Here is a 20,150-nt window from a genome sequence, read left to right on the forward strand (position 1 = left end):
AAATAAATCAGTCAACAAAATCATTACTTAAAAAAATAATTTACATGATTAACTGTTTGATTAAAAACAAAAAAACATATTTAATTTATTTACCGTTAGATTAAATAAAATATTATATAATGTCTCTATCTTTTACACTTAATAGTTTTTAAAAATTCTCCAACTTCTTCTTCAAGTGCCTCCACATCATTTCGTAGTTTATTGTAAGAGTTAACTCTTGATCGTGAATTAAATTCATCACTCGCAGAATTAATTTCTGTGAGATTTATACTTTCGCTCAGTGGCAATTGTCGATAGAGTTTTTGACGTTCACTAGCAACTGAGGCTTCAGATACTCGAAGCTGCTCATTATAACATCGTTGTAATTCTAAACAAATAATAAAATTTATTTTTATCAAAAATCTTTAAAAATAATGATGATAAATTATCAATACCTCGAAGTCTCTGGTTTTGAACTTCTTTGATAAAATTGTCCTTTTCATCTTCTAATCTTTTTTTCTCAATATTCTCCAACACTTCTTGTCGTTTTTTACGTAAAGTTATTTCTTCTTCTCTTAAATTAATCAACTCAGTCATTTTTTCTTTATTTTCAATAATAAATTTAGGATATTCTTCGAATAAAAATAATGGATATGGTCCATCTGGTGGTAATGCACAGAATGTTTCTCTAAAAAAAAAACAAAAAAAAAAAATTATTTCAGTATATTAAATTGCAAGTACTAAAATTAAAAAATAAATAATTAGGGGAGCGTGTGATCGCCTCGATTATAAAAATTTAAAAAAATTCATCGAATAATAAATTTTGAATTTAATTTTATTCTTTAACTCTTATTATGGTATCACAGAAAAAACAGAATATTAAAAATTAAAAAATAACAGTAAAATGTGGAGTCTGTTATCAATAATTAGTACTATTATATGTTTAATGCAAAGTAGTTTACTAATTTTTGTAGATTCCTAAAAATTACTATCAATTATTTCAAAAAGTAAGTAAATATTATTACTTTTAGGTATAATACGTGACATATGAGTGAGAGTTTATTAATTTATGGCATAATCTATTAAAAAGTAATGATTGGTCAAACTAAAAATTGGTATCTTAGATACTGATTTTTTCGGCCGAAAATTTCAAAAGTTACTAACTCTTATTTTATAAATTCGATATCACTGATCAATTATTACCTTAAAATATCATTTATTCATCATTATAAATTAATTTACAATATACATAAATCGAATAAGTGGTAAATAATAAAATGAGAACTTAGTATACTAGATACTGATTATTCGCTCATAAAAATACCGAAAATTTTTAAGTCTTATTTTATAAATTCTATCCCATTGACTAATAATTAATATAAAATTATATTTATTCATTATTATAAATTAATTTATTATATACATATATCGAATAAGTGGTAAATAATAAAATGAAAAATTCGTATACTAGATCTTTATATATTAATAAGTACGTTTACTAATTTTTCGGTTCCTCATTTTTTAAATTTTTCTATGTTTATTAAAATAGTAATAACTGCAGATTTAACCAATTTATCAATTCTTTTTCATATTAATTTTAATATACGAAATTACAAATTTTGCTTTTCTATGTGTATCAAATTTTAATATAAATAATAGCCATTTTGTAATATATATATATATAATGATCCTGGTTTGATATTAGTATCGAGAATACTAATTTTAAGTCGAAAATAAACTACAAACTATTTAAATTTTGAGCATCATTTTTTTCCGTGTAAATGCCTCAATACCGGTACAAGACCCAATACCGGAACGACTTGATGATCATTATATTATATTTTAACTCATACGCGCTAAAATTAAATAAAATTTTCTTTATTTAAAACTTTAATATTTTAGTTACAAAATAAGATATAAAATAGATTTTAGAAAATATTTAAAATATGAAAAAAAAAAAAAAAAATGTTAATTAGAGCAATAGTCTCGGATTAATGACTTTTTTATGTCTCTTAATGGTTTTGCTAAGAAATCAGTCAATGGTCTTAAGCTTATAGAAAATGCATAGAATTACTTTTCAATAATTTTTTTTTTTTTTCGTATATGCATCTTGAATGACATAAAATTCAAGAAAACATATTAAAAATATGAAAAAAATAGTATTATTATATTAATTTTACTGTTCGTCTATTGGTGCACAAAAATGAACCCGTGCCCAGTACCGGAATAGCCAATCATATTAATGTTATCGATAGACATTAACGGTGAGTTTTATTGACTGACTAAATCAAGTACAATATTAATTATTACTGGAGCCCTAATATTTAATGCAGTATTTATAATTGTTATAAAAAATAGATTAAATATAGATAAACTCTAATTTAAATCATAAAAAATAAATTTTTGTTTTTAGTTTTTTTTTTTTTAAATTATTTTTTTAATAAAACCTCAAATGATTTATTTTGTTTCTATTCTTTAGTTCAAAATATTTATTTTCATTGAATTTTCAATCATTTAAAAATTTTAAATACATTTTACATTATGGGCGTGATATAGCAGACATCAGACAAATTCAAAATTATTAATAAATCGAGTAAATAATTAATAATATAAAATTTTAAAAAATGTAAATTCAAAAAATTTTGAAATTAATAGTGCTTTTTTTGTAAATATTATTTTTGTAATTATATATCTTATTTATTTACAATTTCAAATTTGTCTGATGTTTGCAACATTCAAACCCGTTTTATTAAGTTAATATTATTTAATAATTGTTAATATTTTCACTATGAACAAATGCAATTTGATTATTTTTTAATAGGCAAATGTCTATTCTGCATGATGTAATAATAACATTTTTGTTTCTTATTCTACGTTTATAAAAAGATATATAAAAATTTTAAATTTATGAAAATTACTTATTAGCCATAAAATTAAATTACTTTATAAAATAATGAATGATATTAAACTAAAAACTATTGATAAATAAAAAAAATGAGTATTTCTTTTTTTTTAATTTTTTATTTTACAAAAAACAGGATTAAGCCTATGGTGTAATTATAATTAATTTTAAATATAATAATAATAATAAAATAGTTTTATTTGCACAACTTTTAAGTCTTATACAAATTTTTACATATATCATATTTTCATTTAGTAATTAATTTTAAATATATTATGATTTAATTTTTATTTATATTGTAATTGATTATTTAATAATTAAAATTTTATTATTTATTTATTAATTATTTACAAGAATTATACTAAGCTTATTAACTAAAAAAGTGAACTTTTAATACACAATTATGATTAATTTATACAATCAAAATTTACCACATTTACATTAGATACTTAACATTCTATTTATAAAATTAATCAAATCTCAAGTAATATTTTATAAAATTAAATTATCGGATGATAAACGATTATTTACAAATAATTACAATCATTATTACGTTGTCTTATTAGAACTATGACAACTTACGTTTTTTAACAGGAACAAAAATACTGCCCGTATCATCATCATGTTTACGTTTATAGCTGTAGTTTCCGATAGCTCCAATTCTTACTTCCACATCTGCTGTAGTTACAGGCATAAGTTGACTACTCGTACTTCCCACAGAATTATCTTGTATTTCTTCAGCTTCAGGTGAAGATACCGACGACCCATCTGAATTAGCAGATTTTTTCTTCGTCAGTCTGTCAAGATACTCGTGATAGCTGATCTTTCGTCTACTTGACTTCCTAATTTCAGCTTTAGCCGAAACATTCTCCTGATCCGATGAACTGGAGCATCTCTCTTTTCGATTCATTAAAATCAATTGGCCAGTTGGATTTTTAAATAAACGCATCACCCGGTTTTTTATTCTAGGTGAAATTTTATTTAATATTTCCTTGAACTCCCTGTCCATCTTAATCAGCAGATCAAACGTCACTTTCCGATCCAGCAACCAAAACCAAGGATTTCCATCCAAGACTTCTGGAATTTTCCATTGCGAGGATCGAATAGTTAAATATATGCAAAACGCCGCCACGACTGCCGGTTTGTATTTGACGCACATTGACGTCATCTGCAAGGTGTTGGTCGCCACCTGCAGAAAAATCTTACATAGTTCTTTACACGCGTTGATTTCTTGGCAGAATTTCATAATATACTTATGTGGATGATTCACTCCCATCCTGAATCCTAATGTGGCTAAAAGGATGCGTTCATTTAATATTATAGTCTTGACATGATCCTGGTACTCGGCAGCAGTGGTGTCCAGTTGATAGTTCATGTCTTTTTTCAAGCAGCGATAAAAAGCATTGATAACGTCTTTCAATTTTTGTGGCTCTTCTTGAACCTTTGCCGCCACGAAAATTGCCGTCATTGCCATTTCATAACGATGAAATTTCGACAATGAATGTTGAGTGTAAAAACGGTGCATGTACACTGTAGCTGTATGCGTACAGACTTCCGACAATTTTAGCCGCTTGCCCAAATCATTAATCAAGTAAGCAGCTTGTTGTTTGTGGTCCAGTTCTTTTTCAGTACTTACACCATCTTTGAAACTCGGAGAATTCTTCAACTCTTCTTTGCTAAAATACCACTTTTGAGCCATATTAACTTCACTGTACACTTTATTATTTCACACTGAAATAGCTTATTCACTTCTAAAATCGCACAATTTTATTTTTCCGTAAACTTTTTATTTATTCTCAAGCGAACTGTAGGACATTGAGTTCGAGAATAAAATGATAAAATATTGACGAGACACTGAAATTTAAGGGATTTTATAACAAAGCCATTTAAGATTTTGTCCCAATGAAATTGTAGCAACAATGTGTATGGGGGTAATTAGAAAGTAATAGTTGAGGGCTGAAGAAATGTACCTGAGGTAGAAAAGGTTATTATACTAATGACTATAAATATTATAATCATAAGTGTTTGAATATTCAGGTATTAAAGTAATTAACATTTCTATGAACAAGCTAAAGACCTGATGGCAAATAATTAAGTTCGTAATTAAATATTTATGTCGGGCTCTCAAATAATGAATTGAAAATTTTCTCATATAGGGACATATTTGGAGTTTATCAAAATGTGACAGCTATGCGTGCGATGAATGATTTACTTATTGATCATGTTAAATCATTGAAAAATGTTGATGTAATCGTAGGATTGGATTCACGTGGTTTTCTTTTAGGACCAATATTAAGTACTGAGCTCGGAAAACCTTTTGTTCCTATCAGAAAGAAAGGAAAATTACCAGGAAATATTAAACGCGAGAGTTATACTTTAGAGTATGGTGAGGTAAATTTAATTTTTATTATTAAGTTATAGTATTATATTTAAATATAGGTATATGTTTATAAGTGGGGTCAACATGTATTTTAAAGAGCAAAAAACCAAAAGTAGACCAATGGCTTTGATTCCAATTTCAACCGGAAGCATTTGTCGGCGGATTGAAGTTACATTTGCTTAATTAGATGTTTATTAAGCGTTGGTATTGTATAAGTGTATGTCTATGGTATGAAAATGCTCATATTTTGGATTTTTCTTTGAAATTTTTCAGTTCCGTGCTGCACTGCACTATTTGACATATTTTTCTATTCATTCTATATATTGACTCTCAAGTCAACCACCAAAACACCTTAAAAATATTGAAATAATACAAATATGCTGATTTTCACTATTACAAGAGTTCAAAAATTATTTGTAACTCTTAGATAGACCTTCCTATCGCCACCGTCCATCTTACGGCTGTAATAAATTACATTATTATTATTATGAGAAAAAAATTAATTTTTGAAAATCAACATGATTTTGTGTTATTCTTACCAATTTTGTACACATTAGTTACAAGGTTCGGATAGATATCTAGTGTTAGAGACATAAACTCATACAGAAAATTTAATCTGCAAGCACTTGGAACTTTGAAAATTGTCATGGCCCCCACTTCCACACAAATACCTAAATATATACAATTAGTAATAATATTTAAAAAAAAAACTTTTTTGATAAACGAAAATGAAAAAGTCAAAAGTCTCAAGCTTATAAATTGCACCATTATATTTATCAGTATTGTAAAGTATTTAAAATATATATTTCTAATATAGTGTTTTGAATACTTTTGTAAGATATTTTATATGTGATTGTTGGTTACAAAAAAATGATATTTTTCAGGCTACAGTTGAAATCCAAACAGACAGTATAAGTAAAGGAAAAAAAGTATTAATTGTTGATGATCTACTAGCGACTGGAGGTAAAAAAATTGATTTCATTTATGATTTATTGAAATTACGTATATAAACATATCTATTTTTGTTAAATTTTCAGTCATTGGTTTGAAGAAAGCAGCTAAAAAAACATTAAAATTAACTTGACAAAATTTCAATAGAAATAAATTAATTATTACATTTGTCTTCATGATAAAATTTTTATAAAATTTTGCCATAATTTATTATTAATTCATTAATTTTTATCTGTAAATTCAAAAATGAATCTCGTTTCAGATACGATAATGGCATACCCTAGTAGAAAATACCATTGAAAAGGTATAAGGGCATTTAAAAAATTTTGTTATCACTACACTGTGGAAAATCGGGAGAGAATACGGATTTTATTTCAATCCGAAGTTTTCAAAAAACAAAATCGTATTTAAAAGCGTAAAAGCGACAGCTCATTTCTGTTAAATGTATCTGAAAGCTAATGAAATTAGCTTTAATTTTCGTTATTTAACTTTCCATTCCGACAATTTTTTCGAACAAATTAATGACAGATTTTTTAAAAAAATTGAAAAAAAAAATTTTACGGCTTTAACTCTCAATATCTTATAAATAATACGTTGCAGGTTAATTCCATTAATTACATCTTGTAGCTAATAAAATGAGCTTCAAATTACACTTTTATGACTTTGTCTAAAAATGAACCGTTTATTCATTATGACGTTCAAACGCAACTATATGATTAATTATAAATATTGAGCCTTGTCGTCGCGATAGCGTAAACGATTTTGAACGGATTTAAACGAAACTTGACACACATATTTTTTGGTTCAATAGTTTGGTCAAATTTGAAAATAAGCTAAATCGGTTGATTAGTTTGGAAGTTGTAGACATTTTTAATTTTTCAAATTTGACATACAAAATTATTTATTATTAATTTATCCATAAATTACTTAAAAACAAAAATTTATGTGGATCATCATTGAAAGTATTTTAAAGCTCATCTAATTAGCTTCAATTTTTGTTTCTTCACATGCCGTTTTGACAAATTCTTTACATAAATTTTTAACCTTGAAGTTCATATGGAAAACGTCTAAAAAATTTAATTTTTTGACTAATTTTTATTTGATAGCTTGAAAATAAATATATAAATAATAAGAAATCTACTACCATTTCGGCTGCCAAATGACCTTTTTTTTTATTATTTACAGTCGACAACCCGTCATAAGCCTGGTCTAAATGACGGGGGGTAAATTTTTCTGGAAATTTCAGTCTTTCTACCACCGTACGTTTAGTTTTGTTCACGACTATTCGTTATAAGCCTGTTTTATTTTATATGATTTTAAACGTCATATTTACATTTTGTTACATACGCGACTATCCTGATTTTTCTGGTGCTTATAGCGCTAAAATAAATACTTATATTTTCATAAAAATAATAATTTTATTGATAAACATAATGCTCAATAAAACTTTTCAATTGTAACAGAAGCTTTAAATTTAATTTATGATTATAATTATGAACAGTAAATTATATTTTGCATAATAATGATTAAATTATTCTCCGCGAAACATAGATAGTAAATTTCCATCATTAATTTGTCTATTTTTTCCTATTGTTAGTTTATAATTTAGACAATTTTAACGGAGGCTTATAACTGGTTCTCTGGTACAAAACTCCTCAGAGTGGTTTAATGGGGGAAGCTGTTTGGACTCAGTACCTCCCGATTGAGAGGAAGAAGCTTATGAAGAGCAGGTATATAACGGGTAGTCTACTGTATTATAACAGGGCTAGGCTGTTACTCTGGTCGTCCTTAAATTACCTTTTAAGGGCGCCACTGGAAGGATTAACGGTCTTCCAGAACCGGTTCTTAATACTCAGGGTCGGTGTAAAAGTTAATTGTAAGAGTAGGAAAAGGAAGGATAATTTTATAAATAACTTAGATTTAGTTATTACAATAGTATTACCTTTTATTTAATTCACAACCTTTCAATTAAAACCTTATAATTTTATAACTTATGACCTTATAACTTTAGACCTTATAACTTATACCTTATAACTATTAAACCTTTAGACCTTAAACCTTATAACCTTTGACCTTATAACCTTATAACTATTAACCTTATAACTATTAACCTTTTTGACCTTATAACTTCTGCCAATTACCTTTGGACTTACTTTACTTAACTACGTAGCCACTACCTTGGCATCACACACACACTCACACTCAGTTAAAATCATTGCCAACTACCTTTGGACTTATGATTAAAATCGGTTACCTCCCGAATTAATTATTAACTAATTTACACATTTTAAAACTTATTTCCTACACTCATACTGCACTCGAGTCCCCTGGACTTTTCTCACACACACTGACTTTAAAATGGGTTTTCCCGCCACACAATTATAAATTAATTAATTAATTTATGAGAAGAATTATGATTATTAATTAATTAATTTATTTCAATTAATTCATTTCCAATAAGTAACATTATTTCTTCAATATAATACTGATCCGAATTTACTAGAATTAATGTTTTAAGTTTTAGTTAGTGAAGTCTCATTTCTAATCCTGACTCAACTTTCCCGACTTTTGTTTTCAGATTTTCTTATGCCGAGAATATTTCATAATAATTTTATTAACTAATTTTATTTATTACTAATTTACTTTAATTATTAGTCTGGTCCGAGTAATTATTTTAATTAATATTTAATTTGGTTGATTTAATTATTTTAATTAATAAATTAATTTGTAACAACGCGGACTAAACTATGGAAAATTCTGGCTCATCGGCCTAGAAATTTCTACGACGCAATAACTCCGGCGACGGCCTGGAATTTCAAGACAACGCCCTGGACCCGGCAATTGGGCCTGGACCCGGTTAGACAACCGTCTGGCTTAATTTTCTTAATAAATTAATTTTACAACTAATTAATTAAATATGGGCCTAGACGCGGATACCTCGACGAACGACTAAGTATTTTTAAATTAAATTAATATTTCGGCTTTGGCCTAAAATAATTAATTTAATTAATACCTGATTATTTTCTGATGCGGTTCTCTTTGTTTCACCGTCTTTCTGGCTGCCGTCTTATTCGTCTCGTCCTCCGGTTGTCTCTCGTCTTTTTTTCTTTTATTCTCGCCTCACTTTTATTTTAATTGGTGTTGGCTCCTTCACCTGTTTTTCCAGATAATTAATACAGTGATATAAAAGGTACCGGCTAACGGCCTGGTATCAATAATATTTAATGTAATTATCGCTTGGTTCCACTAAAGAATCCAAGTTCAGAATTAATTAATTACCTGTGTGATGGAAGCGTCTTGGTGGTTCGGCGTCTTGTCCGGTTGTGTGTCTCAGTTTCGGTTGTCTCTTCACTTATCACTGTACACCCACTCGACCGAATTCGGCTACTTCCGGAAAATTAGCTACCCCTACTTATCGCTAAGTGGGACTGACAGACAAGCCCCTACGATTTCCGCTCGGGACGACAGTCGCACTCTACCCCGGATAACCCTGGGGCAGTAATAGATTATATCGACCGCGCACATGATAGAAAATCACGGTAATTAAGCGCGGAAAATTCAAAGTTCCCTGTTACACTCCCCCCTGCCAGACTGTCGCCCGGTCGGAAATTGTAGGTTCTCGTCGTCCAAGGATGTTGGGTGTAGACTTGGTCTTTGTTAAAATCCCATAAGTATGAAAAAAAACTTTATTTTTAAGAATAGTTATTCTAATTTTTCATCATCTGAACGTGTCTCTAACTCTAACACCTCATCACGATCATCGAAAATGGGGACTCCCTCATCGCATCCTGAATCGGCTGATAGGTATCCCAATCCATACTGAATCCGATCTGGGTTGTCCGGCTCGACCCAGTCCATGTGAACCATATGTGGTCCATTCTTACTCTTCTTCTTCTTTTTCGTCTTTTTCTTCCTTTTCATCGGGTTTTCATTCGCACGAGCCTCCGACCCTCCGGCCTGGGCAACGAGTTCTGGAGGAACTCGCTGTCCGGCTATTTCCTCAGTTTCAGCTGATCTTGGTGACATAATGGGCAAGGCGCGAGCTTCTTCTTGCCACGGAATGGCGTCTGTCCGAGTTGAAGGGCCTGGAACGGGATCAATCTCCGCACCGGCTGATGGGCCTGGAACGGGATCAATATCCATACCGGCTGATGGGCCTGGAATGGGAGCAATCTCCATACCGGCTGACTCCTTCGGTTGTAATGCCTCTCCGGTTGGCCCCGGTGGTAGGGGAGCTCTCGGGATAACTTCCTCGGCCTCTGGTGTTTTCGAAACCGGTAGAGTGGAAGTAAAGGCACAGTTGTGGAGCCCTACTCCTGTCTTTGACCTTGATCCAATGTGATATGCCAACTTTTTCACCTTTTCCAAAATTATTTCCTCCGCTGGTTTGGCTAATATCGCGGCGAGCTTAGCCTCTCGCAGCTCCTGACGCTTCGCGTTCTTCTTACGTCTTGCTGCCGCCTTCGCAGCAGGATTGACCGATGATGTAGTATTGGGCAACCCTTGGGGCCGCTCCCGCGAGCCAGTTACACTCACTGCTGCCGGTGTCGATGGTTTCGCAGCATCCCGGTGAGCCGATGTAGCTGTTTGCCCTGTGGTCAAGGTAGTTTTCGCCACGACTGCCGATGTTCTTGGCTTGGCCGCCTCCTGGCGAGTAAGACTAATATTACTCATGCGGTTCATGGTGTCAGAAATCAATGCTGGGCCTACCCGAGGTTGAGCCGGGCGGCTAGGTGTGGTCTCCTGGTCTTCGGGCACCAATGGGCCTAGTCGCTGTAAAGCCGACTGGCGTGTTGGCGGTTGTACGTCACTCTCGGACCCCGCCAATGGGCCTGGATGGTTTATTACCAACCGGCGATGGAGATGTCTTCCTGGCGGTCCATATGGTCTGACATTACGATGATATCTCCTGCGGGTTGCCTCCGTATACCCGCGGACTCCGTCCCTGGAGCGTCTTCTGCTCCGGTCCATCTGAAATAAATTGGGGTTAGTCGTATGATCAAGGGAATCTTTATTATTAAGTTACTATTTCGTCTTATTAGCAATACGCGTGCTCCGGCGCGGTAATTTTAAATCCGGTGTATAATGAGTACCAAGCGATTTACCCGCATCATTACTAAGTTCTACTACTAGCGGACTAATGATTTTCTTAACGGTAGCCGGACCTAAGTATTTCATACCGAGACCTGCGCTATATTTTTGACTTTTATTGCTAAGTTTTCTGTTTGGGTAGAAGACCCTATCACCTAATTTAACTTCTGGTATTTTAGATTCTGGACTCTTATAAGTAGCTTGACGTTCTTGTTCGGCTCGCATGATGCTTTCAATTTTGTGCCGAAGTTCATCTAGTCGCTGAACTCTCTGCTTCCACTCCTCGTTATCCGGAATAAAATCTTCCATTTCCAGCTCAGTTAACTTGTCAGATAGCCTAGGCTCTTGGCCATGCACTAAGAAATATGGAGATAATTTTAACGACGTATGATATGAGCTATTATAAGCCAGTTGAATTTCCCCTAGATGGTCATCCCATCTGGTCTGGTCTTTATTAATGTAAGATCGAATCATTGGTTTTATTGTACGATTAATCCGTTCCACAGGATTTGCTTGAGGATGAGCGACTGCCAATGGTGTAAATTTCACGCCAACTGATTTTAAATAATCCTGTACGGTCTCGTTTACAAATTCCCTGCCATTATCTGTCACCAAAAACAGCGGGTATGATCGTAAGGAAAATGTGCGTTTAAATGCCTCCAAAACAGCTGCACCAGTATGACGACGTAAAGGATAAAGCTCAATAAACCTAGTATATAAGTCCTGAATAACCAGTATGTACTGGTGTCCTTTACGTGATCGAGTGAACGGTCCAGTTACGTCAGCAGCGACAATTGCCCAAGGTCTTATGGGTTGTCGAGTTTGCATTGGAGCTTTTGATGATGACTGTTTATATTTTGCTTGCTTACAAACTTCACAAGCTTCCACGTAACTGTCCACATCCTGGTACATACCAGGCCAGTAGTATTGGACCTTAATGCGCTCATACATCCTGTCTCGCCCTAGATGTGCAGCATCTGGGTCTTCGTGATGTTTCTTGAGGACTTCTTGTATCTCCGGATCTTTCAAAACTACTTTCCAAGCATTATCGTCTCCAACGATAGATTTTAATGGATCTGGACGATGATATTCAAGTCGATCTTCAACGATACGCCAATCCGGGAATCTCCCTGGATTGCGACGTACGTTATTAAATTTAACTGCATACCAATTTGATACTTGCAAGTGTAGACAGTGGTTAGATTCAAGCTGACCTTTGATGTCCAACCAATCTTCTGGAGTGTTTTCTTCATATATACGTGACAATGCATCAGGACCTTCATTTTCAGTGCCTCTTCGATGTTCGATAGTTATCTGGTGTGAAAGCAACTCCATAGCCCAACGAGCTAGCCTGCCGTTCGGGTCTCGTAGTGAATGTAACCATTTTAATGCTGCATGATCGGTGACGACGGTAAATGGAGTCCCTTCTAGATAACAGCGTAATTTTCGTACTGCCCAGACAACTGCCAGACACTCTTTCTCTGTGGTGGTGTACCGAGTCTCAGCACCCTTAAGCTGACGACTTAAGCAAATAATTAAATATTCCTTATGTGTCTCAGGATCACGTTGTACCAGGAATGCTCCCAGGCCTGTATCACATGCATCGGTATAAAGATAATACGGCAGTCCAACTTTAGGTACAGACAATGGCTGAGCATCGATTAATGCACGTTTTAATTTATTGAACGATTCTTCTTCCTCGGGTCCCCACTTCCACTCTGTGGTTACACCAGTTAATTTATTTAACGGTCCTTGAGCTTTGGCTACGTTTTGTAGATGTCTGTGGTACCAGTTCACTAGTCCCAGAAAACTTCGCAGCTGTTTCCTATTAGTTGGTCTAGGATAGTTGACAATCGGAGCAATTTTATCTGGATCTGTATGTAGTCCATCTTTGTTGACTAGAAATCCCAAGAACTTCACTTCTGGGCGACAGAATTTACATTTTTCTGGATTTATCAGAAGACCAGCATCTCGAAATACTTCAAATACTAAAGCCAAGATTTGTTTGTGTTCTTCCATGGTCTCGCTGATTACTATCCAATCATCCAAATATGCGAAGACTTGATCAGCCCAACTAGTTGGTAAATTACGTTCCACCAAAAGTTTGTGAAATCTTTCCTTCAGCTCGTCCATTGCTTTTTGAAATGTGCTAGGAGCACCTACTAGTCCATACGGCATCCGTAACCACTCAAATTGCCCTCGTCCTTCCACAGAAAAAGCGGTGAGAGGAATCGACGCAACTGCCATGCGGATCTGATGGAAGGCCTCCTTCAAGTCCATCGTACTGATGTAAACCGCACCATGAAGCGCGCTGAGGATACGTAACATGTTAGGTAGTGGATGAGCTGGCGGTATAGTTACACGATTGATGGGTCGATAGTCAACACAAAATCGCCAGGTTTTATTTGGCTTAGCAACCATTACCGGTGAGCAAGACCAGACACTATAGCTGGGTCTTATAAATTTTTTCTTCAGTAGTTCGTCTATCTGCCGATTTAATTCTTCGTTTATTACTGGACTACGTCTATATGGTTTAATTCTGACTGGTTTGGCGTCAGGCTTCAGGACAATCTCGTGTTCAATTATATTCGTAAGTCCTTGATTCGGCATGCCTTCAAACTTTATCATCTCCAGTTCAATGAAATTCTTGAAATCCAATTCTTGGTCAGCTGACATTGACGAGCACTTAGTTGCATTTTCTTTACAAGAAATAAATTCAAATGGGTGAACTTCATTATTGCCACTGAACTGCCAAGTTCTGTCTTTACTATTAATTATGACACCAAATTGGAGCGCAAAATCCATTCCCAACACAACAGAATAACCAAGATCTTCAATCACACTCAGGTATTGTTCTCCAGCGACCGAGTCAATTTGTATAATAAATGGAGCACCACCTAGACTCTTACATAATGTATGATTTGCCAATAGAACACCACGTTTTTGAGTTTCGTCTGGTCTTAATTCACCAGAAGCATATTCTCTGATGTCTTCATACACTTTAGCATTTATATATGATCTCTCACTGCCAGTATCCAAAATACCATTCAATTTAATTCCAAAAATCCACAGTGAGACTGGTATTCTTGCTGTAAATTCAGGTGGTCTTGGTCCTGAACCATGAACGAAAACTTTTCTTTCAGCTAGACGATATTTAATAGCAGCTGACAATGGCTGGTTCTGGAGTATTCTTGGAATAAAAGCTTCTCGAGACGAAGGTGTTGTACTTGTGTCTGGGGTCTGCGAGTTTGGAAACTGGCTTGGGCCTAGTTCCAAATGACGCGGTGAAGACATATTAAATTCAAGATCAACCGGTTCAAGCCCTGGTTGAAATTCTTCTTCCCATGGTTCTTCTGATTCATCATCTTCTTGCTCCATCATAGATGTAATTGAATTAATATTGATGTTTTGATCTGGCTGGTCGTGATCTCTTATAATAAAATCTTGGTCTTCCATGACTTGGATAAGCTGGTATACTACTTCAGTAGAAACTTCTGACAGATCTTCTTGAGTCAGTTTAACTAATTCTTCAATGTCCAAAATTTTCGTAGGTGTCTTAGTTGGTTGCGAATCATGGCCTAGAACAAAATGTTGCGGTGAAGTTGACATTTCTTTCAATTGCAATATTTTATACTGGCTATCTGGTAATGATGACGGGCCTGGACAAGGACACTGTAACGTCTCTGACCGGCTATCTGGTACTGATGGTGGGCCTGGATAAGAATACTGCAGTGAAGTCGAGACTTCATTGGCCTGCAATATCCCCAACCGGCTGATATTATTATCTAAAGTCTTTTTATTTGACCCCTGTTTTTCTATATGAAGATCCTGAGCCGACGGGGGATTCGGTCCAGGTGTTACTCGTTTTTTCGGTTGTCACCAGGTCCTTCTTTATTCTCCTGATGAGCTGGAGTCTGATTTTCTGGTGACGTTGCATTACTCGGTATATTTTCATTTGTATACATGATTAATTTACATTTATTTCTTGTGTGTCCAATTTCGAAGCAAATGTTACAGACTTCTTGTCTGGGATTTTCACAGACCTCGAAGACGTGTCCAGGAACACCACAATTGAAGCAAGGTCTATTGTATCTGGGAGCCATCACCGGGTTTTGAGTAAAACCAGAAATCGATCCAGGAACTTGGTTTACTCTTTGTCTGAACTGTTGTGATCTCATTGAATTATTTTGAGGTCTATAATAATTCATGTTGTTCCTTGTTTGTACTCCATATTTATTATTATATGTCCCTGGTGATGCTGATCCCATTACATTGCACTGAGAAGGTTCTAGATCTTCTTCGTGGTACATAACTTCTTCCTCTGGCACTTGCATCATGTTAAATCTGGGTTTTTCTTGAAATTTCACCGTCTTGGACACGACGGCTGGCTGTTGAGCTTCTTCGATACATCGAGTTGCTTCGTGTAAGGCATTGAGTAAATCTTCATAAGACTGCGGTGATCTGGCAAACACTAGCGTCCGTAATTCATCAGTCAGGTGGTTTCTGATACATGCAACTTGTTCAGACACTGGCGGAGGTATTTGCATCGCTTGATATTTTTGCTGGATCCTCAGGACGAACTCAGTTACGTTGTCCCCAGGTTTCATCTTCATACGGCTAATTTCCATGATGATTTGGTGATCCGTTGCCGAGCTACCGAAGGCCTTTCTGAATTCAGATTTAAATTGAGCGTAATTTGTCCAACGGAGATAGTTGGCATCAAACCAACGCGCCGCCGCTCCCTGGAGTATGTAACTCATAGCTTTTAACAGGTCCCATTCAGACCAGCCTTCTCTGTGTGATCTTGCTTCCGCAGCGTAAAGGAAGTCGTTTACCGTCATATTTTCTTGAGGAAAATGAAGATTTCCCATCTTTAAGCTCTGCAAAATGTCTTTCCACCTCCTGTCGTCATTGTATCTGCCTAGGTTTTGTTGGAAGGCAGGACTTGGAGCGGGTACCTCCGGCTGATTATGATAGCTGTGGGCCTGGGGGTATTCCCCTGCTCTTCCTCCTGGATGTTCACTGTTCAATGGAATCTGGCCTTGTGAACTTATTTGAAGTCGACGCAGTTGATCTTGTAGATAATTAATTCTATCTTGCACTGGTATGTTTTGTCTATCATCATGATGGTTATCAAACTGGCCGTGTGGTAAATGTGGTTGTTGTTGATTCTGATACCCAAGATACTGGGGTCTGTCAGCAGCTGGGCCCTCCCCCCTCGCCAAATGTTGACCCATGGGGGCAACGTTTGCATTATTAAGCTGGAGCTCAGCTGCTCTCCAGTTTACTGGTGAGTTTGAGTGCCAAGAATTTTCTCTTGAATACCATCTGTTTTCCCTTTCTCTACGAGAGTCCAAGATTTCTCTCATTAATTGAGACAACTGATTTATTTGTGCAGCATTTTGTTCGTTGGTACGTCTTTGGTTTTCTGATAACTGACGTATCTGCTGTGTGCTGCTTTCCATGCGATCAAATAATTGTTGTACGTCTGGTGGTATGTTATTTTCCAGACGATTCAGACTACCAGCAAAGTCCATCTGTTCATATCCTGGTAATGGTCTACAGGTATCGTGGGCCTGCAAATTGGTTGGAAAATCCAACCCACCTGCGGCTAAATTCAATTCGTGGTTGCCTGGATTTGTGTTCCTAGGTAACGTATTCGGAGCTACAGAGTACAGAGGCGGTGGATTTGGTGGTAATGACATCGCAGATATCGAACTTATAGTCGTCGTTATAGTCGGTGTAGTTCTCGTTGACGTAGTGACTGTTGTCACTGCTGATGTCGTGACCGGTCTCCCTGGATTAGGTGACATATTTGGACGACTGAACCCTCGACCTCCTGACAATCGACGTCCTGTAGAGTCTGGATCTTGTTGATTGAACATATTTATCACTTGTTGTTTTATGTAAATAATTCACTGTTTAATTTTTCTTCTCAGATTAAATTTTACCGAACTTAAACTTTTATTTATACACTTAGTTTAAGTAAATCTTTTATTTTGAATTTTAAGTCTGAGTAAAAATTAATCTTTTAATTCCCGAGGTTTTGTTCGAGTAAATTTTAATATTTTATTTACAAGGTTTATTTTCTAAATTTAGAATTATGACTTATCCGGTAGCGAGTAAGATTTTAGCTTAAAATATTTTACTCGATTATATTTCTTATTAAATTTTCTTTGATAGAATAATTATTTTATTTCTTTGAGTAGATATTTTAATTTTGTTTTACTTAATTAAATAAATATTTTAATTAAATTAATATTTTAATTATTATTTAAATACGTATCACAATTTACTTTAAGTATCACAGTTATTTTTGTACTTTATTTTATCAAATTAAAATAATACTTTTATTGTGAAATTTTCTATATTTTATCAATTAAAATTTCGTGATAATTATTTTCCAACTATCAAAATAATTCGTAAAACTTCAATTCACGCAAAATTCTACTGATATTTTGTTTTAAACTTTTCCAATTTATTTGCAAAATTTTCACCTCGACCACGCCACACAACTATCACTTTTTCACGCGACTTTACCTTCTAATTTATTTAATAAATTATCTCCTCAACCTCTCTTACAATTATTTACGGGGTTTTTATTTAAGTTGGGCGCCAAATATAACAGGGCTAGGCTGTTACTCTGGTCGTCCTTAAATTACCTTTTAAGGGCGCCACTGGAAGGATTAACGGTCTTCCAGAACCGGTTCTTAATACTCAGGGTCGGTGTAAAAGTTAATTGTAAGAGTAGGAAAAGGAAGGATAATTTTATAAATAACTTAGATTTAGTTATTACAATAGTATTACCTTTTATTTAATTCACAACCTTTCAATTAAAACCTTATAATTTTATAACTTATGACCTTATAACTTTAGACCTTATAACTTATACCTTATAACTATTAAACCTTTAGACCTTAAACCTTATAACCTTTGACCTTATAACCTTATAACTATTAACCTTATAACTATTAACCTTTTTGACCTTATAACTTCTGCCAATTACCTTTGGACTTACTTTACTTAACTACGTAGCCACTACCTTGGCATCACACACACACTCACACTCAGTTAAAATCATTGCCAACTACCTTTGGACTTATGATTAAAATCGGTTACCTCCCGAATTAATTATTAACTAATTTACACATTTTAAAACTTATTTCCCACACATACTGCACTCAAGTCCCCTGGACTTTTCTCACACACACTGACTTTAAAATGGGTTTTCCCGCCACACAATTATAAATTAATTAATTAATTTAAGAGAAGAATTATGATTATTAATTAATTAATTAATTTCAATTAGTTCATTTCCAATAACTAACATTATTTCTTCAATATAATACTGATCCGAATTTACTAGAATTGATGTTTTAAGTTTTAGTTAGTAAAGTCTCGTTTCTAATCCTAACTCAACTTTCCCGACTTATTACTTTATAGATTTTCTTATGCCGAGAATATTTCATAATAATTTTATTAACTAATTTTATTTATTACTAATTTACTTTAATTATTAGTCTGGTCCGAGTAATTATTTTAATTAATATTTAATTTGGTTCAATTAATTATTTTAATTAATAAATTAATTTGTAACAACGCGGACTAAACTATGGAAAATTCTGGCTCATCGGCCTAGAAATTTCTACGACGCAATAACTCCGGCGACGGCCTGGAATTTCAAGACAACGCCCTAGACCCGGCAATTGGGCCTGGACCCGGTTAGACAACCGTCTGGCTTAATTATATTAATAAATTAATTTTTACAACTAATTAATTAAATATGGGCCTAGACGCGGATACCTCGACGAACGACTAAGTATTTTTAAATTAAATTAATATTTCGGCTTTGGCCTAAAATAATTAATTTAATTAATACCTGATTATTTTCTGATGCGGTTCTCTTTGTTTCACCGTCTTTCTGGCTGCCGTCTTATTCGTCTCGTCCTCCGGTTGTCTCTCGTCTTTTTTTCTTTTATTCTCGCCTCACTTTTATTTTAATTGGTGTTGGCTCCTTCACCTGCTTTTCCAGATAATTAATACAGTGATATAAAAGGTACCGGCTAACGGCCTGGTATCAATAATATTTAATGTAATTATCGCTTGGTTCCACTAAAGAATCCAAGTTCAGAATTAATTAATTACCTGTGTGATGGAAGCGTCTTGGTGGTTCGGCGTCTTGTCCGGTTGTGTGTCTCAGTTTCGGTTGTCTCTTCACTTATCACTGTACACCCACTCGACCGAATTCGGCTACTTCCGGAAAATTAGCTACCCCTACTTATCGCTAAGTGGGACTGACAGACAAGCCCCTACGATTTCCGCTCGGGACGACAGTCGCACTCTACCCCGGATAACCCTGGGGCAGTAATAGATTATATCGACCGCGCACATGATAGAAAATCACGGTAATTAAGCGCGGAAAATTCAAAGTTCCCTGTTACAGTATAACTTTGAAAATTTTAAACAGCTGCTATTTTCAAACAAATTTCGTTAATTTTTTAATTTATTCAAGACATTGTTTGTAAATATATATGGAGCATTCCACGCCAAATCGGACGGTTTCAAAAATTTATTTTTCCGAGTTTCTTAATTTTTTGGTATTTTTTAGTACTCCTCAAAAGAGGCTGGTAAATTTTATGATTTTTTTGATGAATGGTTCAAAAAATATCGAATTTTAGAAAAAACCGCTCTTTTTATGGTTTTTTGATGATAACTTTCGTAATAATGGTCGAAATTCAATGTTTTTTTTTCAAAATTTTCGTTTTTAGATGGCCTTTACAAAAAAAAAAAAAAAAAAAAAAAAAAAAATATAAAACAAATATACGAAATGTTTTTAATCGAGATTTT

The 20,150-nt window shown here is 34.0% G+C and overlaps 3 protein-coding genes across 6 annotated transcripts; 1 reads left to right on the forward strand and 2 right to left on the reverse strand.

Moving 5' to 3' along the window:
* Window positions 1–30: 30 nt before the first annotated feature.
* LOC128667366 (uncharacterized) lies at window positions 31–19,736 on the reverse strand. Of its 4 annotated transcripts, none has more exons than XR_008403337.1 (5): window positions 19,449–19,736; window positions 19,183–19,323; window positions 9,226–11,183; window positions 435–667; window positions 31–367 (listed from the first exon to the last, which is right to left on the reverse strand). XR_008403337.1 is itself a non-coding variant. In XM_053737064.1 (2 exons), the coding sequence occupies exon 2, from the start codon at window positions 11,181–11,183 to the stop codon at window positions 9,915–9,917; it is 1,269 nt and encodes a 422-aa protein (XP_053593039.1). In that variant the 5' UTR covers window positions 19,183–19,736; the 3' UTR covers window positions 8,005–9,914. The 4 variants fall into 4 exon arrangements, 1 of the variants encoding a protein (XP_053593039.1); XR_008403338.1 differs by having other exon boundaries at window positions 19,183–19,326; XR_008403339.1 differs by having other exon boundaries at window positions 9,226–9,366; window positions 9,492–11,183; window positions 19,183–19,736.
* LOC128669053 (cyclin-T-like) lies at window positions 3,450–4,580 on the reverse strand. The gene has a single exon (XM_053743232.1). It carries the CDS (start codon window positions 4,578–4,580, stop codon window positions 3,450–3,452), a length of 1,131 nt encoding a protein of 376 aa, XP_053599207.1.
* On the forward strand, window positions 4,801–6,345 carry LOC128669054 (adenine phosphoribosyltransferase-like). The gene is made up of 5 exons (XM_053743233.1): window positions 4,801–4,812; window positions 4,919–4,926; window positions 5,038–5,272; window positions 6,146–6,224; window positions 6,299–6,345. The coding sequence occupies exons 1-5, from the start codon at window positions 4,801–4,803 to the stop codon at window positions 6,343–6,345; spliced, it is 381 nt and encodes a 126-aa protein (XP_053599208.1).
* Window positions 19,737–20,150: the final 414 nt, after the last annotated feature.

This window comes from Microplitis demolitor, chromosome 2 (genome assembly GCF_026212275.2).
Source record: "Microplitis demolitor isolate Queensland-Clemson2020A chromosome 2, iyMicDemo2.1a, whole genome shotgun sequence".
Taxonomy (NCBI): domain Eukaryota; kingdom Metazoa; phylum Arthropoda; class Insecta; order Hymenoptera; family Braconidae; genus Microplitis; species Microplitis demolitor.